This window comes from Peromyscus californicus, unplaced genomic scaffold (genome assembly GCF_007827085.1).
Source record: "Peromyscus californicus insignis strain IS unplaced genomic scaffold, ASM782708v3 Scaffold_1__1_contigs__length_55948999, whole genome shotgun sequence".
NCBI lineage: Eukaryota > Metazoa > Chordata > Mammalia > Rodentia > Cricetidae > Peromyscus > Peromyscus californicus.
The window spans coordinates 54745323-54771668 of NW_026294492.1; the positions used below are offsets into that span (position 1 = coordinate 54745323).

General features: G+C 62.6%; 2 protein-coding genes across 9 annotated transcripts; one reads left to right on the forward strand and one right to left on the reverse strand.

Moving 5' to 3' along the window:
* Nucleotides 1–833: 833 nt before the first annotated feature.
* Nucleotides 834–3022, forward strand: CUNH19orf25 (chromosome unknown C19orf25 homolog). Of its 2 annotated transcripts, XR_008220336.1 has the most exons (3): nucleotides 834–1072; nucleotides 1603–1859; nucleotides 1923–3022. XR_008220336.1 is itself a non-coding variant. In XM_052747243.1 (2 exons), the coding sequence occupies exons 1-2, from the start codon at nucleotides 943–945 to the stop codon at nucleotides 1800–1802; spliced, it is 330 nt and encodes a 109-aa protein (XP_052603203.1). In that variant the 5' UTR covers nucleotides 834–942; the 3' UTR covers nucleotides 1803–3022. The 2 variants fall into 2 exon arrangements, 1 of the variants encoding a protein (XP_052603203.1); XM_052747243.1 differs by having other exon boundaries at nucleotides 1603–3022.
* Apc2 (APC regulator of WNT signaling pathway 2) lies at nucleotides 2977–26057 on the reverse strand. 7 transcript variants are annotated; one of them, XM_052747187.1, is made up of 15 exons: nucleotides 25769–26057; nucleotides 19541–19699; nucleotides 19328–19418; nucleotides 19062–19242; nucleotides 17370–17478; nucleotides 17155–17268; nucleotides 16895–16972; nucleotides 16643–16750; nucleotides 15778–16165; nucleotides 14909–15004; nucleotides 14428–14567; nucleotides 14022–14099; nucleotides 13715–13831; nucleotides 12774–12988; nucleotides 2977–10212 (listed from the first exon to the last, which is right to left on the reverse strand). In XM_052747187.1, the coding sequence occupies exons 1-15, from the start codon at nucleotides 25820–25822 to the stop codon at nucleotides 5184–5186; spliced, it is 6957 nt and encodes a 2318-aa protein (XP_052603147.1). In that variant the 5' UTR covers nucleotides 25823–26057; the 3' UTR covers nucleotides 2977–5183. The 7 variants fall into 7 exon arrangements, with proteins under 7 accessions (XP_052603147.1, XP_052603146.1, XP_052603149.1 ...); XM_052747186.1 differs by having other exon boundaries at nucleotides 17155–17271; XM_052747189.1 differs by lacking the exon at nucleotides 25769–26057 and adding an exon at nucleotides 22671–24424 and having other exon boundaries at nucleotides 17155–17271.
* Nucleotides 26058–26346: the final 289 nt, after the last annotated feature.

A 26346-nucleotide genomic window follows, 5' to 3' on the forward strand; every position in this document is an offset into this window, starting at 1 on the left:
CTTCAAGCCCGAGACCCGGGCAGGAGGAGAGTGCCTGGGCCAAAGTACCCTCCACCCAGTACCGTCCGTCCGTGCCGAACCACCGCACACCCGGCCCGGACACGGACAGGATTGACAGATTGATAGCTCTTTCTCGATTTCTTTTGTTGTTGGTGGTGGTTTTTTGAGATTCTCTGTGTAGCCCAGGCTGCCCTGGGTCTCGCTCTGCAGCCCAGGCTGGCGTCGGACGCACGGAGATGCGCCCGGCTCTGCCTCCGAGTGCTGGGGTTACAGTCCGCCCCCTCCCAGGACAAGGAAACCGGGCTCCTGGAACACGTTACCCTGTGGACAGGCACCATCCAGCATTATTACTGGTAGTTCAGCATTGTTGAGCGCCCACTGCGGACCTGGCAGTAGTCGGACACTGACTCCCAGTTGCTGCCCAGCCAGCGGAACTCGGACTCACGCTCACCACTCGTCCCTCCGGCCACTCGTGGTCAGGGAGGCGGAGAGCCTTCGATCCCTTTGGATGGCACGAAGGAACGTCTAGGACTAGGGCTCTTTAAGACGGGGGAGGAGTTTCGCGAGGAGCGGAGCCGGAGCGGACCGGAAGTGCAAGGCCGGGGCGGTCCTCAAACAGGAAGCGGAAGTAGTGGCGGCCGCACAGATTCTTGGACCCCAGATAGGCTGTAGGGGTGTTTTGGGGCAAACTGAGGCCGAGTTTGAGCCAGACTCTGAGACCCCGGGGGAGGGAAGGCGAGACGGGGACTGGGCCTCGGCGCAGGGCAGTGACGAGTGCGTGGAGGGAGGGCCACGCGGGGAGGGAGGGCCACGCGGGGAGGGAAGGCCACGCGGGGAGGGAGGGCCACGCGGGGAGGGAGGGCCACGCGGGGAGGGAGGGCCACGCGCGGAGGGAAGGCCACGCGGGGAGGCCCGCAGTCCGCGCGCTCCTCCGCCTGCAAGATGAGCTCCAAGGGCAAGAAACGCGTGGTGCTGCCCACGCGCCCTGCGCCGCCCACGGTGGAGCAGATCCTGGAGGACGTGCGAGGGGCGCCCGCCCACGACCCCGTTTTCACCGCCCTGGCGCCGGAAGGTAGGAGGATGCGAGAGTCCCGAGCCCAGCCTGCCCGAGTCGGGCAGCCCTGATGCTTGCAGCCGGGCCCCGGGGACCGATCTGTCGCCGGCCCTCTCCGACTCTGTCAAGTGGGGTCATCGAAGGCAAAGCTGAGGGGCCGGTGAGCTTGTGTGACTTAAACCAATCCAGGAGTCCGGGAAGGAGGGAGGGTTGCTGTGACTTCAAGACCTTATCTCAAAGGCAAAGAGGAAAAAGCCCACGCCAGTGGCTCCTACCTGGAAATCTGGGGAAAGGCTACGTGCAGGGGCCGTTTTCTGCGAGTCCTGCCCTAGAATCCAGGAAACCAGGCATTTCTGGGTGGGACAGCAAGGCCAGGGTGGCTGGAGGGGTCCTGTCCCCAGCGACCCCCGGATCCTGGGGGTTTCAGGCCTGTGACTGTCTTCTAGGGCTTAGACAGGTCTCGTGTAGCCTCCAACGCACTTGTAAGCTCTGGATGTGAAGTTAAGGCTTGCTGGCCTGTGGGTGGTGACGCTGTTTCTCCTCTCCAGACCCCCCAGATCCATCCCCAAGGACCGACGACCCTGAGGCCAGGTACGAGCAGATCTACCAACAGAGCCGTGCCTATGTGGCCATGAACGAGAGGCTGCGGCAGGCGGGGGACACGCTGAGGCAGAAGTTCGAGGAGCTTCGGCAGGCTGGTCAGAGGCTTGAACAGGATGTTAGCCAGGTGACCTCAGCCACCTCCTAGAGCCGAGGCTCCAGCTGAGGCGCTTGCCAAGGCCAGGCATCTGGCTGACAACCAGAGGCTCTGGGTCAACATCTGCCGCCCCAGCACTGGACTGAGGGGTCCCAGTGGCTCACTGGGCAGGCTTTGGGTCTTGGTTCCCTCTTCCATCCTTGGTGGCCTCTAATTTGGGGTGGATCAGGGACGTGGCCACCTCCTCATTCATGGCGGCACCGGCCTGGATTGCATCTAGGACTTGGCTGGAGGTCGGGGCTCAGAGCCAGCCTGCCCCACAGTGACCAGCCCTCAGCCACTGTGCCCTGGTCCCACTTCCTGCCCCATGTCGTCACCCTGGGCAGCTAGGGTCTCCATCCCCAACATCCACAGCAGGCTAGACCCTGTATGTCCAGTGTCACCTCAGTTGAGAAGATGGACCGACTACCCCCTTCCGAGAGCCTGGCTGCCGCGGCCTTACCTGCTCTCTGGTCCCATCTCCCTAGGGCTGGAGGAACTCAGCAAGGGGGTTTTCACTGCAGGAAGTCCAGGAGAGGCCCAAAGCACGGACAGTGCAGGGATCTCTGCAGGTCCCTGCATCATGCAAGCTCAGCTGGGCACCCATAGGACGCCCGTGTGGTGGGCATTGCCCCTTCTGGACCTGTGGTTCGGTTGACCTTCTTGCTGAAGCCCCACCGCTCTAGGGTGGGCAGGCTTCATTTCTGGAACATCAGAGTTTGATTCTAGAGCTCACACCTCCCCATAGTTGGACACTGGATCTCTGGGCCCCAAGTCCATGCCAGCCTCTTCGCGCCTTGGGGGGGTCGGCCACCCCACATGACTTCTCACATCCCAAGCTGGCTGGGACTATGTCAGAAATGGCCTTGGCGCGTGGCCACCTTATTCCTGCCGTTCCCCATTCCTCGGAGTCACAGAGACCTATTTATTCCGGGTTTCCGGGTCCCCACCTCCAGAAGTGGCCGGTGGCTGGTGTCCTAGAGCAAATGGCCGGGTGTGGCTCGGCTGACCCTGAGTCAACCTCGGCTCTAGCATGTGTGGACCTGGTGCAGTGTCCAGTCGGCGGGGGCTCAGGTCTGTGCACCAGCGCCTTGTGGGGTTGGACTGTAGCTCCGGTAGAAGGTTCTGGAACAACCTCCCCACTCCATATCCCATGTTGAAGATGAAAGCCTTGGGCAGCCCCAGAGCGACTCAGCGACTGATTTTATTAAAGATGTGAACAAGAACCAGAAGCCGGGTGTCCCGCTGGGTGTGTCTACATGGGGTTGGGGGGTCAGTATGTACATAAATGTTCACCCTGTAGGACGGACGGACGGGACAGAGATGGGGCAGCAGCAGGGGACAGACCAACCAGGTATGAGCAGGACGGTGCCACAGACGGGTCGGGAGGTGAGGTAACCGGTGGGCATGCCGCCCTGTTGAGGCACCCAGTGGTTAGTGTGCAGGGGACCACTGGTCTCCGGCTCAGGGCGCCCGTAGCCAGCCTGGCGGGCAGCGGACCCTCCTCTTCCGTCTCTGAGGACACTCCAGAGGCAGGCTGACCCCTGGCTCTGGTCACCCTCCCAGAAGCCGCTGTCCCACGCCAGCTCTTACCTACCCTGGCCTGGATGTAGCTCTGCGGCTTGTGTACCCCGCTGTGGGGTGGAGAAGGCTAACATGGCTGCTGGGCCCAAGGCTGAGGGCGGGGGAGGCGGCTAAGAGTGACGGCCCTTCCGCACTGGTGCCACGGTCCAGACCGGCTATGGCTGCACTCAGTCCTCCCACGGCCCACGTGGGGAAACTGAGGTACAGAGCAGCACGTGCCACCTGGGGTTTCACAGTGCGTGGTTTACAGATTCAGTCTGCAGAAGATGAGATTCACCTCTCCAGCCCCAGCTGGACATCTGTCTACCGCCACGTCCCCACCACGGGGAGGGGGGGCGTCCGGGGTTACGTGGTGGATGTGGGCTGGGGTCCCAGAGCTGCCTTGCTTCCTTATCTCCCTCCGGCCAGCATGCCCTTGGGACTCTGCCAGATTCCTGTGCAGCAGGCGAGGTCCTGGGATGGAGCAGGTGGCACCCGGCGTTCCCGCTGTGGGATTTCAAAGCACTGGGTGGATGTCGGGAGCCGGGTGAAGTCGTGCATCACTGTGGGGCCAGCCCTGGGGGTACCCTCTAGTTGTGAGTGTGCCCACGCATGAGGGCGATCGTGGATCTGCCGGCTCCCCTGCCATAAAAAAGGACTGGTGGGGAGAGCAGCGGCGTCTACAGGCTTTTCCGGGGTCTCCCACCTTGTTCTCAAAACCACCTCCCTCCTCTCAGAGCAGGGACTTGAGGCCAGCTCAGGGAAAGTGTCCTCTGGGAGCGACTCCTGCAGGTGGACGTGGTTACAGTCCCCTTGCAGAAAGGAGCCGGGGTCCCACAGGAGAGAGGTTGCTGGCTCTCTCTGCAGGAAGACACACTGAGCTGAGACCCAAGACCCGGGTCCTCGAAGGCCCGCCCCCTACCTTGGGTCTTCATCCAACTCCCCCCCCCCGTCTTGATCCCTGCCCTCCATGGCAGCCCCGGGCCCCCCACATTGACTCCAGGCTGTGGGTGAGCCGAGGATCTCACATCCTGACACCTCCCGCTGCATCATAAACACAGTGAACCGGGAAGGACCAGGCTCCCACAGACGGACCTGCCTCCTCCCGCCTCCCCAGGGATGCCCAAGCCCGCTCGTCCTTCCTCGGCCCCTCGAGCCTGTCCAGCTGGCAGCCAGCCTGTCCTCTCTGAACTAGAGCCCCTCTTCGGCACAGTGAAGGGACTCGGGGTCAGCGGCTCCCCAGCATCTGTGCTGAGGGACCGTTCACCCACCTCTCAGCGGCCGTGATGAACGCTCCGTGAGCAGCTTGGCTACGCCCCTTACGCAGCGCTCCTCAGCTGCCTCTGAGAAGGCAAACGCGCCTGGCAGAGTCCTCATTAACCAATTAGCCCGGCACTAATTACAGGCTTCGTGGTGTAGGGCTGAGGCAGCCCCAGCTGCCATAGCCTCCCCACCCTTCCCACAGCCTGTCCCCACCTCGGAGGCAAGCTCAGTCACCTCCCTAGAGACCGTGCCCACGCTCCCACTGGGTGCAGCCCAGGGCAGGTCCTCCATGGACCTACAGTGTCCCTCAGAGCCTGGCTCTCCATCCCCTTCCCAGGCCAAACTCAGGAAATGGCGCTGTGTGTGCCCTGGGGCCTGTCTATAGCCGGTTCCCTCGAGCCCCAGGCGTAGCAGCAAGGGCTGGCTCTGAGGTGTGGAGATGTGAGCTGAACAGGAGCTCCGAGGGCATAGATGTGCCTACTCGGAGCATCTGGAGAGCAAGCCCCCAGGGCAGCCAGACTGGGCCACAGGGCAGAGAGAATGTTCCAGAAGGCTGGCCTGCACCCACTACTCCAGGAGGCTGGCTGGAGAGGTGACAGGGGCTTTCTCCACTGCAGAGTCGCTGGCAGCTGTGGCCACCGCCATAGGGCTGGGTACATAGTTGAAGGGAGGAACCCGTGCGGCCCTGCTGGGGGAGCCATGCCTGCTGGTGGGAAAGCCCCCCATGACGACACTCAGGCCCTCATGGGTGAAGGGCGCAGAGGCAGGCGGCTTGGTGGGGACTGGCCCATCCACATCGCTGCCCAGTGGGCCAACAGGGGCGCTGGCCGGGGCCTGTGGGGGATCCCTGCTCTCCAGGCTGGGTGACGTGCTGGAGTTGGTCTTAGAGGTAGCCACATCCTCTGTCTGTACCACTGCGTCACTGGTCTTGCGTTGTGGAGTCCCAGCGGGGCTGTCCTCGGGTGATGGACCCCTGAGAGGCAGGGCAGTGGCCGGCAGTGTGCTACGCAGGATGTGGGGGACATCTTCGTCTTTGATACGACGCCAGGTGGTACCTGGCGCAGCCACCCTGGGCAGTGGCCTGGTCTCCCCGTCACTCCCCCGGCGAGTGGTGTTGGCATGGGTGGCGGGCACAGAGGTGGCACTCTCCGGCCTGCGTGCAACGCTGATGTGTGGCAGGGACGCGTACCGCTTGACTGTCTCAGGCCGCCCGGGAGGCGCCCGCACAGGCAGGCGTGAGGGGCTCTCAGAGCTGGTGCGCCTGGGCGCACGTGGAGCAGGACCTGGCTTGGCCTGTGGGGACATCTGTGGTGTCAGGGGCTGCCGTGGGGACGCTCGCAACTCCTCACAGCGAGAGGAGCAGAGGAAGACAGCAGGAAGTGCCGGCCGGCCACGGTGGGGCGAGGCGGCCTGGGAGGGGGAGGCCGCGGAGGCCGCGGAGGAGGACAGCTCCGACCTGCGGCGGCGAAGGAGACCCGGGGATTCCTTGATGAAGGTCAGCTGCCTGCGGAAGCCTGAGCGCTCCGAGGACTCACTGCCACTGGAGCGGGCTGATGCCATACGCACTAGGCCCAGGCGGCCACCACGCACCCCCGCAGCCCCCTCAGTCCCAGCTCTGCCCCTGGGTCCAGGCTCTGGGGACGGCCTGGCCAGTGGTGGTGGCCCTCTCTTGGCTGGCCTTTGCATGAACGGGATCCGCACAGGTGACTTCTGGGTCTTGTGTTGCTTAGCCAGAAGGGCCCGGGCTGGTGACTTGGGCACCGGGGACCCTCCAGGGCCAGGCAGAGGCCCTGCAGTCGGAGTGGCCAGAGGGGACCTCCTAGGCAGGGGCTGGGACGCTGGCGAAGTTTGTGAGGAGCTTGAGGATGGAGTCTTGGCGAGGCGGGCTGGAGGGGTCGCGCTCCTGGGCGGATGACTGAAGGCTGCTAGCTCCGAGATCTTACCTGGCCGGTGGAGGCTCCGTGAACGCTGTTGCCCGGGGCTGGGGGTTTTGGTGGCGGTTTCTGGCTGAGTAGTACCAGATGTCCCCATCTTCTTAGGTGTGGTACAAGTGCCAGAAACTCCTCTGGACTGAGCCCGAGAGGCTGGGCTGGCTGTGTAGATCACCGTCCGGCCCCGGAGCATGGCTGGCTCCCCAGCCACTGTTTTCTGGGTACCCTTTGCCTTCTCGGGGCCACTAGGGAACCGTGGACTCCCACCGATCTTGGTGGAAGTTGCACCCCGTTTCTCTGGGCGCCAGACACCCCCAGCCTCAGCCCCAGGCTTCCGTGCTTTCCTGGGTTTGGAGGGCTGTGTGGTGGAGCCTGTTGACAGTCCGGACACCAGAGACAAGAGGGACTCGGACTCAGAAGACGCCTCCAGGCTGGCCTTGGCGGCCGCCTGGTGCAGCCACGTGACGATGGAGTTCGCGCCCTCCTGGATGGCCTGCCACTCAACACTGTCTAAGTCGGAGGCTGGATCAGAGCCAGGCACCTCCTCGCGGCATCTCCGGGGCACCTCTGTGGGCCGCGTGTCGGCCCGGGCAGCTCTGGTCTTGCGACGCCGAGATCCAGGAACCTGGGTCCGGCGCCTGGGCAGAGCTAAGCTGATACACCTCTGCAGTAGTTCCTCCTCTGCTCTGGGGCTTGGAGAGCTGTCCTGCTTCCTGCCTGGGCCTGGGTCCTTGGTGGTTGCCTGCTCCCGGCCTCGGGGGTGGCTGGCCAGCTGTTCAGGGGCCTCGGGCTCGCTCAGGGAGCTAGCTGAAGAGTAGCAGGGCGGGGTCTCATCCACGATCAGTCTGGGCTGGGCCCTCACGGGGGGTGTGGCAGTCTGTGACGCCCTGGATGGGATCTCCTTCCTTCCGGCGGGTTTCTCACGCTTAAGAGCCCGCGGGATGGCAGACGGCAGCCGGGGTGGTGGTGCCGTGGCTGGTGGCTCCTCCTCAGAGTCATAGAAGCAATACACGGCTTCCTCCGTGGGCGTGGTGAGGCACAGCGACTGCAGAGCGCCGTCCCCTCGGGGCCGGGTCTGGCACGCGCCATCCCTGTTGGATCGAGCACTCTGGGGCCGGCTAAGGGGTAATTCCAGTCCTGCCCGGCTCCTACCGGCCCCCCGGGTCTGCTCTGTACTCTTACCAGCGCTCGCCGCCTTGGGTCGGTGCCCACGGGTCTGCCTGGCAGGGGCAGCTCGGCCTGTGGGTTTCTGCCTCTCTCCGGGCGCTCCCGGCTTGTCCCTGGAGGGTCCCTGTAAGGTCTCATCACTGAGCGATGCCGCACTGGAGAAGTTGACAGGTGTGCCCTCTTCAGAGTCAGTGCCAGAGTCATCATCCGGAGCCGGGGCGGGCACTAACATGTACACGGGCACCGGCAGTGCCCGGCGGCCAGGCACCAACGCAGAGACCACCTTGCGGAGCCGGGCGGGCACGGCTGCCCCCAGACATTCACGCAGTACCTCCAGTTCTTTATCAGCTGCTGACCGAGCCCTAGAACCAGCCGGCGCTGGGCCCTCCAGGCGGCCGGCGGCCTCATCCCTCCGACGGTGTCCCCCGCCGCCGCCACCGCCTGCGCGTTCTGGGCAGGCTGGGGGCCTCAGGCGCAGCTCCACATCTTGCTGGACGTACAGCTCGTGCAGGGCCAGCGCGCTGAGGCTGGAGGCGCAGGAGAAGTTCTCATCCGGCTTCTCCACTGTGAACCGCACGCTGCCCGCGTCCAGCTCCGAGGGCGGCTGGCACCGCTCCCGGCAATCTGCGATGTCTAGGAAGCGCTTCACGTAGCTCTCCCACTGCAGGCTGAACTGGCTGGTCTCAGGCTGGCCGGGGGGCGCTGGCGGCGTCTTGCTGCGGCTCGGGGGCATCGTCTGCCCGGGGCTGTCGGGCAACTCACTGGGACTCACCGTGCCACTGCCCAGCCCACTGCACGGGTCACTGGGGATGGAGCTGGCAATGGAGCGGCTCTCGAAGCTGCCCAGAGAGCTCACAGAACTACAGCGGCTCAGGACCAAGGGCGTCTCCTGGATGCAGTTCTCAGATGAACTGGACGGCGTTGCATCCTCCACCCCAAGACCTCTACTGCGGCCCCGATGCGGGGCTGGGATGGACACGGGCAAAGAGGTGGACCCAGATGCTCGCCACGCCCCGTCCAGCTCCGCCTCACCGGGGCCAGCCTCCTCCAGCCCCTCCAGGGATGAATCACTGTCGTCGTCGAGGTTCCCAGCCTGGCTAGGGCCAGCATGGCCAGCGGAAGACAGAGACGACAGTGAGCTGCACCGGGAGAGGGACATCGCCCCATCTTCGGCCACCAGTTTCTGCAGCACCTTGCTAGCGGCAGGCAGCGGGGAGGACACCAGTTTCTCGGGGACTTTGCTCAGGCTATCTGCAGGTATCCACGCCTGTTTCCGAGCCCCTGGGGAGGCTCCGGGTCCAGCGAGGGGTCTGACACCGGCCCCAGTGGCACCATCGAGCAGTGGCACATGCTGATAGGTTGGGGATAGTTTGATGGTACGCACGCGGGCATCGGCGGCGGCTGCCGCCGTGTCCCGGGCAGGCAGTTCAGCCCGGCTGGGCAGGTCCAGGTCCAGCCGGCTGGGCCGAGTCTGCCCGCGCAAAGGGTCATCACGGTGCTCTGCCAATGCAGCCAGGGGGCAGGGCTGCATGTGTTCCCGGGGACAGTAGCCATCACTTGTGCTACCACTGTTCAGGCTGTCGTTAGAGAGGCTGGTGTGGGCTGCCTTGAGCCTCAGCAGAGGGTGTGCCCGGCTGCTGGCCTCACGCCGCCCACCCTCAGTGCCCCGGCAGGGAGAGCAGGACTGGGCACGACCCTCCCTTGGTGCCTCCTGCCCGGGGTCCCCCGAGCTGAGGCTGAAGCTGTCTTCCGAGGAAGTGTGCAGGGCAGAGATGTCCTCCACCAGCCGGTCGATCCGAGCTACGGCCAGCGCCAGCTTGGCTTTAGCTTTGGCAGCCACAGCTGCCTCCCCGCCAGCCTCCTTCTCGGGTTCTAGGCCACCCTGGCGGGCAGGCTGGGAGCGGGCCAGTGCCTGGCCCTGAAGAAAGGGACCGCCAAGGAACATAGACAGTACTGCGGGGCTGGCAGGCTCAGCTGTGGTGGCGGCGGCAGCCAGGGATGGTGCATCATCATCGTCAAAACAGCCAGAGTCAGAGGCATAGTCCTGCACCAGCCCGTCTAGGTGGCGGAGGGGCGGCAGGGGCTTCTTTGAAGTGCTCTCTGCCTCAGGCAGACCCTGCTTCTCCAGGTGGCCGAGCGCATGCGCCAGGCGCCGGGTGTCCAACTCAGCTTCCAGAGCCCTCTGCTTCCGGACGTACAGGCTGGGCACGCAGGTGCCCGGGGAGATGGCTGTGGCCGCTGCCTGGTACTTGGCAGGTCGGTGGGCCAGCAGGTTCCGCAGGGCAGCTGCGCTACCCATGGCGATCATCTTGTGCTTGGAGTGGACGAGGTTGCGCAGCATGCCCACAGCCCCCAGGTCCCACAGCAGTTCCTGGTCCCGGGGGCTGCGGGCGGACAGGTTCCAGAGTGTGCCACAGGCATTGCTCACGATGGTCAGGCTGTGGGACGTGAGGTGCTGTAGCAGCGTTTGCAGACAGTTGTGGTCACGGAGCACCTGCCTGGGGGAACCCAGAGCAAAAGGAAGGTGGGCTTGGAGACCCCAGCCCTGCGGAGCCCACCATCCACACCACACTGCCCGTCAGGCCAGGCTGCAATCCAAGCCACACCCACTACAGGAGAGTTCCACCACAAGGTCCCCAGCACATCCCCCAGCTCAGCCATGCCCACCCCTGGCCACCCACACTCCCAGCTCCTCTACACCCACTTCTACCTTGCTGAGCCTTAGCCAAGCCAGGTCCACCCCGACCTGTGATGAAGCCGATCCCAATTCTGCCTTGCTAAAATCCTCGGCCTGCCACACCCACCCTGCCTGCTGTCCACACCCACCCGGTCTGCTGTCCACGCCCACCCAGCCTGCTGTGCCCCAGCCATGCCCACACCCACCCTGCCTGCTGTCCATGCCCACACCAATCCTGCCTGTTGTCCATGCCCACACCCACCCTGCCTGCTGTCCATGCCCACCCGGCCTGCTGTTCACGCCCACACCCACCCTGCCTGCTGTCCACGCCCACCCGGCCTGCAGTGCCCCAGCCATGCCCACTCCCCCTGCTCAGCCATGTCTATGTCTATTGCCAGCACAGCCTAGTTACTCCCAGCTTGCTAGTTACACCAAGACTTAGCCACACCCCCGCTTGCCACGCCCACCAGCAGAATAGAACCATTAGATCTGGCACATGTCCATCCTTTAGGTTTGAATTTGAGAAAAAATGAAATAGCTGTGGCATAAGCGTACCCACCCCGAGCTGCAGGATGAGCTGCAGTGGTTTGTTTGGGTTTTGTCTTGAGGAAGGCTCGGAGGAAGCCAATTGCTAGCTGACGCTGGCCTTGCATTTAGCTCCCTGTGCCAGGGTCTAGTGTGTGCCCTGCACCACCACACCTGGGCTATTTATTTAGCGTGTTTATTTTTAAAACTTAATTTTTATTTTATTTATTTATCTTTGGTGTTTGAGACAGGGTTTCTCTGTGTAGCCCTGGCTGCCCTGGAACTCACTCTGTAGACCAGGCTGGCCTCAAACTCACAGAGATCCGCCTGCCTCTGCCTCCCAGTGCCGGGATTAAAGGCGTGCGCCGCCGCCGCCGCCGCCGCCGCCGCCGCCGCCGCCGCCGCCGCCGCCACCACCACCCGGCTAATTATTTTATCGCATGTGTAAGTGTGTTTTGCCTGTATGTATGTCTGTGTACCACGTGTGTAGAGTCCCCACCAATGCCAGAGGGTCCTGGAACTGGAGTTACAGGTGGTTGCGAGCTGCCCAACCTGATGCTGGGAACTAAACCCAGGTTCTCAGTAAGAGCAGTTACTGAGAAGCAACCAGGACCCCAACCACCCACCCGCCATTTCTCTCTCTTTTCTTTCTTTCTTTCTATCTTTTTTCTTTCTTTCTTTCTTCCTTCCTTCCTTCCTCTCTCTCTCTCTCTCTCTCTCTCTCTCTCTCTGTTTTAGAAGATCTCACTTGATAGCCCTGCCTGGCCTGAAACTTTTAGAGTGCCTGCGCTTCCCAGGTGCTGGGTTGAGAAGCATGCCTTGCCACGTCCACCTTATTATGAACATTATTTAACAACGTGGTTTATTTTAGTCTACGTGTACAAGTGTTTTGCCTGTGTGTCTGTGCACCACGTGTGCCTGGTGCCCACAGAGGCAAGAAGAGGGCACAGGATTCCCTGGAACTGGAGTTACAAACGTTTGTGAGCCTCCATGTGGGTGCTGGGAACCGAACTCAGGTCCTCTGCAGGAGCAGCCAGTGCTCTAACCCTGAGTTATTTATCCAGTACCAACAATACCTTTTTAACTTAAGCAGTCTAGGGCTGGGTGGTGACGCACGCCTTTAATCCCAGCACTCAGGAGACAGAGGCAGGAGGATCTCTGTGAGTTCGAGACCAGCCTGGTCTACAGAGTGAGTTCAGGACAGCCAGGGCTGCACCGAGAAACCCTGTCTCAGTGAGGGGGCAGCAATCTAGGGTAAGTATCCTCCATGCAACTTTTTTTTTTCTTTTTTGGTTTTTCTGGAACTAGCGCTGTAGCTCAGGATGGTCTTGAACTCACAGAGATCCCCTCCTGCGTCTGCCTCCCTGGTGTTGGGACTAAAGGCGTGGGCCACCACCGCTGCCTCCCATGTAACTTTCTTGTGCTGTTTTTTTGTATCTACTTTGGTCAACTGGATACAAACCCAGACGCAGCCCCCATCAGATTGGCCCAGACTGGCCCGTAGGGAAGTCTGAGGCATTTCCTAGATGAACGATGATGCCGGAGGCCCCCAGCCACTGTGGGCGGTCCACCCCTGGGCTGGTGGTGCTGCATGCCGTGGGCAGCACCCTCCATATTCCTGCCTCTGCTCCTTCCCTGAGACCCTGCCCTGGCTTCCCTCAAGGATGGACAGTGATCAGAACGTGTAGGTGAAATAAACCCTCCCGTGGTGTCTCTCACGGCAATGGAGCCCTAAGACACTGTGTGTTACATCCGGGAAAACAAACGAGCCTCTTGCTACACAGGAGGTAGCAGCTGCCATCTGCAGCCCTGCGTGCCCCGGCCCAGCCCGCAGTACAAATCCGAGCGGAGGCTGACCTGTAGTCCTCTCGGGTGGCGATGAGGCTTGACACGTTGCGCAGGATCCCACCCCCGCTCTCGATGACCGCCAGGGAGTTCCCTTGGCAGCGATAGGTGAGTGTGCTCACCAGGAAACCCAGCGCACCATCGACCTGGCAAATGGCCGCCTTGTTCTCTGTGCTGTGTGCAGACAGGTTCCACAGGGCACTGAGCACGCTCTTCAGGGTGGACTCCTGGATGGTAGAGAAGGACGGTCAGCCTGAGGGGCCGGGGGCGTGGTCGGGGTGGAGCCCCGCCTAGAATCCCCCAGTGAGGACTGGGGGCGTGGTCAGAGTGAAGCCCCGCCTACAATCCCCGGGGAGGGGCTGGGGGCGTGGTCAGGGTGGAGTCACGCCTAGAATCCCCCAGTGAGGGGCTGGGGGCGTGGTCGGGATGGAGCCCCGCCTAGAATCCCCCAGTGAGGGGCTGGGGGCGTGGTCAGGGTGGAGCCCCGCCTAGAATCCCCCCAGTGAGGGGCTGGGGGCATGGTCAGGGTGGAGCCCCGCCTAGAATCCCCGGGGAGGGGCTGGGGGCGTGGTCAGGGTGGAGCCCCACCCAGAATCCCTCAGTGAGGGGCTGGGGGCGTGGTCAGGGTGGAGCCCCGCCCAGAATCCCCCAGTGAGGGGCCGGGGGCGTGGTCAGGGTGGAGCCCCGCCTACAATCCCCGGGGAGGGGCTGGGGTGCTCCGCAGTGAGTTTCTAGTCCAGGAACAGCACTCCTCCAGTCCCCAGCAGTGGTGTCTAGGGCTGGAGGCTTCAGAACTTTGGGTGGGAGTCCTAGGCTCACTCATCCAGTTTACCTTGTTTCCCCAGACAGGGCACTCATCACCTGCCCCCGTGTCTCCCCACTCTGAGCCTGGGGCTCACGGTGGCCACTATGGGGACCCTCGGCCCTCTCCAATCCCATCCGTCCATGCTCACCTTGGAGGCCCGCAGCACACACTCCATGAGGGCGGTCATGCTGCCGACTTCCCTCAGCACCTTCTTGCTGCTGATGTCTGCACGCCACGACAGATTCCGCAGGATACTGGACACGACCTGGCCGTGGTAGGAGGGGCAGCCACAGTGGACCCGGAGCCCAGGACCCAAAGGCACCCCCCCTCCCACCACGGTGACCCTGGAGAGTGGCCGGTCACAGAAGCTGGGGTGTTACTCATGAAAGGGATCCTGTGGGAGTCATCCCGGCCAGGGAGCAAGAAGCCGCGCCCACTCCAGCCCTGCCTGGTACCTGATGCAGCTCCTCGCTCTCAGAGGCCAGCTGGGCCACGATGGCTTCCATGCAGCCTCGGCGGGCACACAGGGTGGCCTGTTGGGATGGACACGGAGCAGTTGCTGTCACGGCAGTGAGAAGAGGGGACTCCCCCGCCCTTTCTCTCCCTTCACCCCCCTGGCCGGCTGAGGAAAGTGAGACCCCACAGGAGGAGGACCCTGGCAGACAATTCTCCAGACGGTTGTCCTTGCTGGTGTGATGTGATCCCAAAGGAAGCTCTCGCGGGCCTCTGGGCTCTCTAGACCTTACCGCCTGCCTTCACTACCCCTCTGTATGCCGGAAGTGACTACCCTACCTCTCAGGACCACATCCAGGCTGGGGTGAACCCCACCCATTCTCCTCCCCCCCCCCCCCCCCCGGGAACCTTGTTGGCAACATCTCCAAAGGTGAGGTTGGTGAGGGTCATGCCAGCGTATCGGCGCAGGGCAAGGTTGAGTGGATCCCGGGTCATTTTGTGCATCTCATAATCCACTTGCAGGAGCTCTGCCACAGCCTGGAGCCCCCCTGTATGAGCGGGAAGGGAGGCAGGTGACGGGGAGGCCAAGGCTAGCCCAGTCTCTCTATCACATTCGTACCCACTTTCCCAGTTCTTGGGTTTGGTTTTTCGAGTCAGGGTTTCTCTGTGCAGCCCTGTCTGTCCTGGATCTCCCTCTGTAGACCAGGCTGGCCTCGAACTCACAGAGATCTCCTGCCTCTGCTTCCCGAGTGCTGGGATTAAAGGCGTGACCACCGCCTGGCTTCCTTCCCTGTTCTGATATGGTCCCCCATACGCACTGCCAACCCGTCCTCTGTACCACGGCCCAGGGGGGAAGGCCAGGAACAAGAGGGAGGGGAGGGGAGCTCACCTAGTTCGTTCATAGCCCGACGGTATTCCTCGTCAAAGGACAGCTTCATCACGGCACAGGTAGCCTGGCAGATCTGAGGCTCGATGGGGACAGGGGCTGCGGGCAGGGGTGGGGTTAGAGTTCCGTGCCTGGAGTGACATCCCCGGGGACACCCAGGTTCTCCCTTTCCTCTCCCCATGCTGCCTCTACTGCTTCAAATTCCGTGGCATGTCACACTCGCTGGGTAACGGCCTCCTGTACAAACGTCTCAAGGCAGCAGAGCTGGTACTGCTTGTATAGCAGAAACAGGTCAACGAACCCTGCTGCCAGGCTGGTAGCACAGGCCTGCGGCTTCAGCGCCATAAGCTGAGGCAGGAGGGTCACAAATTCAAGCCCAGCAGGGACAAGTTCGTGAGACTTCGCCTCAGAAGAAAAGGAGGGGTGAAGCCCCGCCTAGAATCCCCCAGTGAGGGGCTGGGGGCGTGGTCAGGGTGGAGCCCCGCCTAGAATCCCCAGTGAGGGGCTGGGGGCGTGGTCAGGGTGGAGCCCCGCCTAGAATCCCCAGTGAGGGGCTGGGGGCGTGGTCAGGGTGGAGCCCCGCCTGGAATACCCCAGTGAGGGGACGTGGTCAGGTGGAGCCCCACCTAGAATCCCCCAGTGAGGGGCTGGGGGCGTGGTCAGGGTGGAGCCCCGCCTAGAATCCCCAGTGAGGGTCTGGGGGCGTGGTCAGGGTGGAGCCCCGCCTAGAATCCCCCAGTGAGGGTCTGGGGGCGTGGTCAGGGTGGAGGGTCTTGTGCATTCCTCTGCCCCATCATCTTAGTCCCGTAGGTTCAGCTGACAGGGCTGTGCGTCCCAAGTCCACGCACGCTGCGCGGGTGCGTCACACTCACCGCCTCCTGCACCCCCCTCGGTCCCGCCGTCGCGCGCCTGCAGCCAGTCCCAGCAGGTCTCACAGTAGGCTCGGATCTGCTCCAGCACGTGCAGCACCCGCATCTCCTTGCGCGCCAGGCCCTGATCCGGCTGGGAGAAAACGATGTTGTGCAGGGCCGCGTTGGCGCGCATGCGTGCATCTTTGGCCCCGGGGGCCCCAGGGGTCCCCGCACGCCCCCCGGCCCCGGCCTCGGCGCCGTGAAGGATCTGGAGCAAGAGCGGCAGACAGCCCGAGCGGCGCATGGCTACGCAGCTCTCGGGAGAGCTGGACATGGCCAGCAGCGTGCGCGCTGTATCTTCCTGGTCGCGCGTTGCCAACATGGACAGGAGCCAGAAGACCACCTCCACCTGCAGGGGGACACAGGGTGAGCGACAGGACGGACGCAGGTCAACAGTGGGGACTGAGCTCCCCCACTGGATGGCAATCCCCCTTCAGGAAGTGGCCGGTGGGCGGTAGGAAGGCTCAGTTGGTAAAGGCACTGGCCACGGAACCGGCGACCTAGGTTCCCTTTCCAGCGCCCACGTGACGGAAGGAGAGACCCGACGCTTGCGAGTTGTCCTCTGACCTCCTCGTTACACCAAAGCATGACGGCCGCCTGGGCTCCCACACGAAGTCGGGCACTTTAACCCCAGCAAGTTTGAGACCAGCCTCGTCGACACAGAGTTCCAGGCCAGCCGGGGCTCCACGGTGGGACTCCGTCTCAGAACAGAGACCTCTCACCTCACAGGGAGCCTCTGTCCAGGGTGCCTCTCCATCCATCCGGGTTGCCTGGGGACCCTCACCCTACGTCACTGGCGGCCCATCCTCGGACTTTCCCTTCTCACCTTGCTGTTGCCCGGCTGAGGGGTGCCATCCTCAGGGTTCGTGGGCACTTCCGGCTCCTGCTCCTCCTGCTCCTCCTCCACTGCCACGGGCTTCACTGCCAGCAGAGCCTGCAGGGAGAGCATGAGGCTTGGGGGTTCAGTCTGCACCGCCCACAGGCTGCAGACCCTCCCTGGGCACAGGATAGGGACCGTCACTGGGTTGACAGAAATCTGTCATCACCCCTGCGGCCCTAGCTCTGCCTGTCCTGGTACCTGGGGCTCCGTCTGCTGCACCCGGTCCTGGGCCTCCAGCAGCTCCTTGTCAATCTGCTCCAGGCGCGAAGCGCGGATCTGGAGACCAGAGAAAGGTCAGGCGAGCACGCTTGCTTGGCTGACCCCGCCCCCGACTGACTCCTCCTCCCCGCCTTGACTCCGCCCACCTCTGACTCCACCTCCTAATTCTCTGCTCTGCCGCTGACTCCTCCCATTCAGCCCGCCCTCCTCTCCCTGACGCCCGCCTGTGCACCCCGCACCTGCGCGCGCTGCACCATCTCGTCCGAGGTGCCGAAGCGCTCCTCCATCAGCGAGCGGATGTGCTGGGCCTCGAACTCCAGCTGCTGCCGGATCAGATCCATCTGCATCGAGAACTGCTGGGAGGGGGCACGGGCTGCGGTGAGGCGAGGCCGGCCTCCCTGCCACACACAGCCCGTGCCCCCCCATATTCTGTAGGTGCGCCCCGGGAGCTCACCGTGTCAACGTGTGGCAGCTCATCCAAGCGCTTGGACAGGCCCTGCAGCTGAGAGTAATACCAGAGCTTCTCCTTCTCCTCTTTCTCGATCTCGCTCAGTAGGAAGCATCTGGGGGAGGGGTGCGGGGGGCCTCCTTATAGGTGGCGTTCGCAGAGACCCCCCACCCCTGCTCCCAGCTGTGAGGTGGGCACTGGAAGGAAATGAGTGTGGGGGGAAGCTAATTGGAAGGGGAAAATAGCAATCCCTTGGGAGGCTGACGCGGGAGAAGAGCCGAGTTTGAGGTCAGCCTTGACCACAAAGTGTAACCCTGTCTCAAAACAAGGGTTCAGGGAGGTGGCTCAGCAGGGAAACGCACTTGCGGCCAAGTCTGCTGACCCCAGGGTTCCATCCCCAGAACCCGCATGGCTGGAGAGAAAGGGACTTCTGCGGGTTGCCTTCTGACCTACACACACTCAAGCACACACAAGTAAATAAGTTTGTAATGTGAAAATTTTTAAACCAGTGACGCTATGGGATTGTGCGTGCCATCTCAGCGCTTTGGGAGGGTCAGGGATCTTGATCAGTCTCGGCAAAGCTGAGGGCTGCATGACAGTAGATAAAATAAACCAGGCGTGGCGCACGCCTTTCACCCCAGCGCTCGGGAGGCAGGGGCAGGAGGATCTCTGTGAGTTCGAGGCCAGCCTGGGCTACAGAGTGAGATCCAGGACAGCCAGGGCTGCACAGAGAGACCCTGTCTCCATCTATCGATAGATAGATGACAGACAGACAGACAGACAGATAAAAAGGAAAGAAAGAAAGAAAGAAAGAAAGAAAGAAAGAAAGAAAGAAAGAAAGAAAGAAAAGGTAATTCTGGGAAGGCCTCCAACATCCGCTCACCTCCTCCAGTCCACACACTAGCTGTCACCGGGAACCCCTCTCCAGGACTGTCACCCAGCACTGAGGAGGCTGAGCCCGAGGGATCGTGACCAGCCTGGACTACACGATAAGATCCCTTCTTTAAAATGTTTATTTAAAGGGGCTGGCGAGTTACCTAGGTGGGTAAGACGTCTGTCACCAAGCCTGGCCATCCAAGTCTGCCCCTGCAGGTCTTCTGGTGTCCCCTGACTACCACACACATGCCATGGTGCTCCCCAAAGAAATAAATGTGGTTGGGGAGCCAACAAGAAAGGGGAAAAAAGCACTCAACAGAACTTTATCACATTTCATGGAGCAGAAGTCTGAGGCAGGGAAGTCTCAGCAGAGCCGACTTAAGGTTTGTCGACTGCCCATCTGACTGACCTCATGCAGCCCAGACGGGCTGAGCTGGGTCCCCCAGCGCTGCCCCCCTCCACTGGCCCCGGGCCCAGAATTTTTGGGCTTCTGTCCTTCCATCAACAAAGGCCCCCTTGAGGATCTCTGGCGTTAGGCCTGATCTGAGCCCTGACTTTGGATTCGGCTCTGTCCCTAGAGACGCCTCTATGTCTCCGACTCAGGGGTGCGGGGACCGCCTCCCAGGAGCCTTTCCCCTTGCAGGGAAGGTCCCCATGTCCTCTGTCCTCCAGCTGGGGTCAGCCCCACAGGGATACAGTGGAGACGGGCGTGGACGAGCCCGGAGGTGGGTGTGACTGGTAAGGGGGCGTGGCCACAAGCCAGTGAGCCAATCACAGGGCATGTGTCCCCTGGGGGCGGGCCCCTTTCCCACGCCCTCTCACCGCTCCTGGTCCAGTTCTTCCAGCAGGCGGATGGTGGCCCGGCTCAGCTCCCCGAAACTGTCCTTGGACGGGCCAGAGCCATGCACTGGGCTTCCCTCTGGGGTCCGGGCGGCAGGCTCCGGGCCCAGGGCCGGGGGCTGGAACTTTAGGTTGTAGAGGCTACTGATGTCAGTCTGAAGAGCTGGAGAAAGGCGCGTCGCGGTGAAGGTCAGCGACTGCTCCTGCTGAGTCACCGCTGGCCGTGGGGCAGCCCCGAGGTCACTCACCTTTCAGCTGTTCTAACACTTCGGTCTGCCCGGAGGACACCAGGACGCGCGCCTCCTGCTCCAGCTTGCCCTGAAGGTGTTTCAGAACCTCCTGCGGGCATGGTAGGGAACAGAGCTGTGGTCATCGTGGCTGCCCGGGGTGCCGCGGGTCCCTCTCTCAGCCCTCCCAAGGCCATCAGTGCCTTTGACCCATGGCAGCCATGCAGACGTCACCTTCATGCCCGAAGTCTCTGTCTCCAGCTTGGAGAGGTGGCTGGAGTTATCCCTCAGTTCCTGCCTTAAGTGTGTGTTCTCGGCCTTCAAGGCCTCCACCTGCCTCACCAGCTGCTCGTATGAAGCCATGGAGCTGGTCATCTTCAACTCCTGCAGTGCCTGGGGCCAAGGGGGTCACAAGAACGAGAGCTGGTCCCTGGAGCCCCTTCAGAAGGGCGGGGGCCCGAGCTCACTCCTCTCACCCAGCTCGGGTGTGCGTGCTGGGCAGGACGGCTGTCCGGTGTGAACCGGTCACCCGTCCAGAGCCAGCATTCGGAGACAGACAGACAGAGACAGAGGGGAACTGAAGCTGGAAGCCCTTAGAGGGCTACTTGACTCATACAAGGCTAACTGATGGGTGGACAGACAGACAGACGCGTGGACACCTGCACTGACAGCCAGACAAAGGGGCACACAGACATCTGTCACCCTGCCGGTCCCAGTCAGCAGGTGGATGGGCCACCTGGAGGCTACCAGGCTCACAGACTGACACAGGAGAAGCTGACAGACAGATAGACAGACAGACAGACAGATGGGACCGATCCCCCACCAAAGCAGATTGCCCGGGCTGGCAGACCGCCCGGCGAGGATGGGTCATTAGCTCGCCCAGAACACTGTGCAGGCCAAGGAGCCCCGGCTAGGGGAGCCATGGGCAGGGGAGGGTGGTGGGGGAAATCCAGACTCACCAAGGTCGTCCCAAGGCTTCGAGTCCTGGCCCGGGACCCCCCCGAAGCCCCACCTCCCTCCATTCATGAAAGGGTCCCCGTGGCTCTGTTCACGCTACCCTCAGCTGGGTCACAGCCCAGCTCTTTGTGCTCCTGCCTGCCTCCTCCCTCCGTCCAGCCGGCCGGTGCCTCCTCCCTCCATCCAGCCGGCCGGTGCCCCCTCCCTCAGCTTGGCTGTCCCTCCACAGCCATTCCTGACCCCCCACAACCCCCTCCGCCTTTGTTCCCGTCCATCCTCCTTTGTCTGAGACGCACCAATAGCATCCCGCCCCTTCTGCCGCCTCCTCCTCCTCCTCCTCCTCCTCCTCCTCCTCCTCCTCCTCGGGAGCCCCCTCTCCTCGCCAGCCTCGGGGCTCCATCCCAAATCAACCACACCCCCACCCTGCCTAGGCGCCCCCTGCCTTCTGCCTCCCCACACACCTGGACACACACAATCGGATGTTCTTTCTTTCCTCCTTCTCTGATGTCACCCAGGGCATGGGTGGAGGGAACCAGTGAATGTCTGAGGGCCTCAGTCTCCCGTCATCCCACCCTGCCTGGAGGACCTGCTGGGGCCTAGCCATGCCCTCCGGCTTCTTCCTAAAACAGACCTAAATCTCGGTTGTTCCCAGGAGAGAGAAACTGAGGTCCAGGGCTGGGGGTGGGGGAGCCAGAGGAGGAGGAAGACAGGCGTGACCAGAACCCGGACCCTTGCTGCGGGGTACTCAGCAGTCCAGGTAGGTAGCTGGGCATGGCGGCGCACACCTACCATCCCAACACTGAGGAGGAGGCAGGAGGATCAAGAATTCAAGGCTAGGCCAGGCGGTGGTGACGCACGCCTTTAATCCCAGCCCTTGGGAGGCAGAGGCAGGCGGATCTCTGTGAGTTCGAGGCCAGCCTGGTCTACAGAGTGAGCTCCAGGAAAGGCACCAAAACTGCACAGAGAAACTGTGTCTCGGAAAAGAAGAAGAAGAAGAAGAAGAAGAAGGAGGAGGAGGAGGAGGAGGAGGAGGAGGAGGAGAAGAAGAAGAATAATTCAAGGCTAGTTGGGCGGTGGTGAGCACACCTTTAATCCCAGCCCTCAGGAGGCAGAGGCAGGCGGATCTCTGTGAGTTCGAGGCCAGCCTGGTCTACAGAGTGAGATCCAGGACAGCCAGAGCTACACAGAAAAACCCTGTCTCAAAACAAAACAAAACAAAACAAAAAAAAAACAGGATTCAAGGCTAGATTAGGCTACATATTGACTTCATAGCTAGCCTGGGCTACATAAGACTCTGTCTCAAAAGATCAAACACTAAAACAAGACAGACCCGTGCCCTCTCTGGGCCTGTGTGCATTCATCTGAAGAGTGGGGAAGATCAGGCCCCGATGCCCCAAAGGGCTGATGGGAGGTCCCAAGGAGGAAGTGGCTTCACCTTGACACTAATTCCACCCAAGGAGCAAAGCTCATATCTAACCTGACCCCAGGTTCGAGCGGAAGGCACTATGCTGTGCCCAGCCCGGCACCATGCTGTGCCCAGCCCGGAGGAGGAGATGGGGCTCAGCAGGAACACAGCCCCCCATGCCCACCCATTTGGACGTCTGTGGTCCACCCTTGATGGTTCCCTCAATGTAGCCGACTCCACAGAGCTACCGGCCCTTCAGGCTGGCCTCTGAATCCATCCCAGCCTTACCCCGAGGCCTCTATACCCCTCTCGCCAGGCCTGCCATCAGCCTGAAGACACACTCCCCTCCAGGGAATGGGAAGCTCACAGTTGGGTTCCATCCTTGCGGTGCTCAGACACTTCCCATGGCTCCCCAGTGCCCTCGGGACAAACCTGACCCCCTCCACGCGCGCACGGATTCCCTGGCTGCACATGAAGTCACCTTCCCTGACTCCTGTGGCCCCACACCCTACATAACCCTACAGACAGCGCCCCCGCCTGCCTCTAACCCCGAGACTCCATCAAGACGCCCCTTGGCAGATGACGGACGGTGAAACTGCAGTAACTGGACGTGGGTTTACTGAGAGTCACTCAGAAGGGGGAGACACAGGTGTGGAGGGAGGGAGAGACAACGCGGGGCGCGGGGAGCTCTTCTCTGAATTCCTGTCATCCCAACCCCTTTACAGAGAGGAAAAGAAACAGACCAGAGACACACAGCCACTCCCCAGGGACGCACAGCATCCTGCTCTCCGACTCTCCTCCACCCTTTATGTATCATCTCCTAAGGATCTGGGTGTTGGAGCCCGTGAGTGTGCGTGAGTGTGCGCGTGTGTGTAGCGACTCAGATGCCTTCCTCATCCAGACTCAGTTCCCCCTCAGCTCCTATTCTGCGTTTGAGTCCGTACTGACAGGGCGCGGCAGGGCGCGCCTCTGCCCTCCGCCCAGGGGAAGACGCACGCTTACTTGCATCTGGGCTAGCTGTGAGGCCAGGGCCTCCTTCCTCCTCTCGGCTAGGCCTGCAACCCAGACCTGGGGTGTCTAGGCCTCCCGGGGTCTCAGCAGCACGGGCAAAAGGGGGTGTTCCGGAGGGACAAAGCCCGATCCCGGCCTGGCCAGGTGGCGCTGCCGCTCCTGGCGCTGGGCGAGACCACCGCAAGCGAGCGGGGGAGGATGCGGGATGCGGGATGCAGGCGCTTGGGCCAATGGCGGCGCGGGAAGACGGGCTGGTGCCATGGCAACAGCCAATGGCAACCCGGGGCGGGGATCCGGGCTGACCACCGGGCGTCGGGCTTCCTCTGGGGCTCAGGGGCTGATGGGGTGGGGGCACTGGGATTGGCAAGCCCCTTACCAAGGGAGCAGGGGCGCCGTGAAACCAAAACCCCATGCAAAGTATCAAATTGATCAATATTACAGCAGAACCCTGGGGGAGGGGGACCACTGAACCGACTCGCTAGGTGAGGAGGTGTCAAGACAGCAGCGGCTGGGGACAAGCAAAGCCGGAGTACCCTGAAGTCCTCAGTGACCCGCCCGCGACTTGGAAGGCTGGGAGATGGGCAGGCACTCCGGGGGAAAGATTGGCAACCCCATCTTTCTCCACCACCCCATCACGCGGCAGAGCATCAGGGCCAGGGCCTGGCATTGCCTGTGACGGTTCCTCTCCGTGTCTCTCTGTCCCTGTTTCTCTCTCTCCCTCAGTCTCCCTCCATCTCTGACTCCTCGATGCCCAAAGGGATGCCCTTGGGCGTTAACCCTGCACAGCCGGGGGCTGGAGGGATGGCTCCGCAGTTAACCGTGCATATTAAGTTCAGTTCCCAATATCCAGGTCTGGTGGCTCCCAACTGCCTGGAGCTCCAGTTCCAGGGATCCCACACCTCCAGCGACTTCCTGCACCTGCATCGTGTGTGAGCGTGCACACATACACACAGCCCAGCCCTACAGGTTCTGAGCAGCTCCTCTGGCTGCCAGCCCCACTCACGGGACAAAGGTGGTCAGTGCTGGGAGAGGTATTTTCCCACATGGGGACCCAGAAAAACCATGGAACTCCTGCCCTCTGCGGCTGTGAGGGAATCACAGGAGATACCAGGCCAGCCAGAGGAACCCCTCACCCCCCAGTATTTCGAGGTAGTAACAATCAAGGGCACCCGGGACCCTAAGGCTTCCGCCCAAGGCTCATCAGGGACCTGCAGCTGCCTCCAGCTGGCTGAACGTGGCATCCAGAGGTGGACACAGCTGTCCCTGATGCTGGGAAGGAAGGGGCCGAGAGGCTCTTGCTGGAGATGGGGAAGGCTGCTGTTCTCACGTCTGTCATCCCAGCACTGAGGCTGAGGCAGGAAGGTTACATGGCGTTTGAGGCCAGCCTGTGCTAAGGTGAGACCTTGTCTCAAAAACAAAAGGGGTGAAGCGGGATGGTGCACTTAAGGGCCAGGAGGGGACTGTGCCCGGCACCAAGAAATGAGCGGGGCTTGCTCCTGGCATGGCGGGTGTCCGGTGCAGCTCTGGAGTGGGGTCTGTGGGGTTCAGCCAGGGCAAGCCATCAAGGCCGGGCCATCTGGGGCGGTCCTCATAGGTCGGCTCAGACTTGAGCAGGGCTGGCTGGAGCTGGGGTGGGCAGGTCCAGGAGCCTTTGGCTCAGTTCTGCCTCCACCTCCCTGGGTGACCTTGGACTGAACGTCTCCGGCCTTGGTGCCCAGCTTGGCTGGCAATCCTTATAGAATAATCCTCTCTACTCTGTTTTGTCCAGAACACCACAGACTGCCAGGTCCTCTCAGGCAAGGGCTGCTGGGGGGGGGGGGGACTGGCCCCTCCCGTATGGAGAAACTGAGGCTTGGGCTAGGGAACTGCTTCAGTTCACTCCTGAGCCCCAGCCAGGCCTCTGGGGAGGCTGGGCCTCCTCCTCCCTCTCTTCTCTGCTCGGAAGGCTACGAGGACCCCTAGGCAGGACGCCCTTAGCCCTGACCTAGAACACTTCCTCACTCCCGTCCTCTCCCGGCTGGAGGAGCAGCAGACGGACTTGAACCTCATGTCACCAGGCACTCTGAAGCCCTCAGAGCCTCTGGAATCCAACCCCACCCCCAGTCACCAAGTACCCGAGGCCTGACCTTCAAGTGCCTGGGAGACCCTGGACCTGCTGAACTGTGCTCAGCTCCGGGGTGCTCCAGGCTTCCCAGTGGGCGCAATGCACCCTGGGACCTCCATTTGTGACACTGCAGAGGTCACTGGACCTCCTGAGTCTGATGGCTGCCGCTGTCCTCTTGGCGTCCCGCCAGCCCACACCCCCGAGTGGGCTCCACTGGGTGTGGAGTGGGCCCAGAGGCCGCTGCATGACCACATGCTGCCCATCCTTTGGGCACGGCTGTGCGCTGGGTGACGGGCACAGCCCTAAGTGGGAGGAAACAGCAGGCGATGGAGCACACTAACGGACCTCAGTTTCCCCAGAGGGGAGCAGGCAGAAGGCGCAGCCCCTCCCGAGAACCCACCCCCCAGCACATAAGCTCTTCTTTGGCTCAGTCATGTGACCTTGGGCAGCTTAGTTGTGCCGCAGCCTCAGTTTCCCCTTACACGGCGGAACTGCGACCTTAGGAACGTCACAGTTAGTGGACACTGAGTAGGTGGGCCCTAGCTCCGTAGTGTCCACAGGGAAACTGAGGCCTAGCAAGGTGCAGGGCGTGGTCGGGCCCCGCATTCTGCGCTGTCTGGACCCCGAGCTCCGTGTACCCCTGCTGCTGCAGTCCCCTGTCCCCCAGCCGCCGGTCTCTAGAGGGAAGGGGGTAAGAGGAGAGTGAGGGTCCCCGGCGGGGGGATGCGCCCGCGAGGAAGGCCTGCGCCTGCGCAGGACGGGGGAGGGGTCGCTGCAGCGCACGGGAGGGGAGCCAGCCCCAAGCACATGCCCAGGCGGTTTCCTTGGCAACTGTCTCCAGAGCAACCGTGAGAGACCCCCGGCCCATCATCGGCCTGCTCCAGCCTGGGTGTCCTCACGCTGTCCCCGGGGCCGCCGGCCCCACAGCCAGGACCCCACCTGGTGGTTCCCGACCCTCGCCCCCGACCAGGGCCCTGCGCCCTACCTGCTCCCCGAAGACGGCTGAGTGCAGGAGGCTTAGCAGCCCCAAGAGCCCCATGGAGCCGCGGCCGCTGGACAGCGCGGGCCCCGCCCTCGGCCGCAGGGATGGGGGGCGGGAGTACTGCGCCTGCGCACAGATGGGGAGGGGGCTGTCACTCTGGGGAGGGGTGACCCGAGACCTGAGGATGGCAGTATACCACGGGGACCCCCTTGGCCACAGCGACACAGCGCATCTCTGATGGGCCTGGGGACCCTGAGAGCTGGGAACGGTCCAAGGGGCTGACGCGGAGGGCCGAGGAGGAAGCGAGGTGGGGCCAGAAGCGCCACCCTGTGGCCGGGACAGTCCCCGCGTGCGCAGACACTTGCTAAGTGCCCAGGATTCACTAGTCACTCAACAAACGTTTGCCGGGGGCCCCCGAGAGCTGTGGGCGGCGCGGAGGGGCCGGCAGGGTGGGGACACGTCAACATGGGACACACCGCGTGCCCGACCCTGCACGGTGGATACACTGGTCCAGACCCGGGTCACTGCCGGGTGGCGGTGCACACCTTTGATCCCCACGCTCTGGAATATAGGAGATCTGA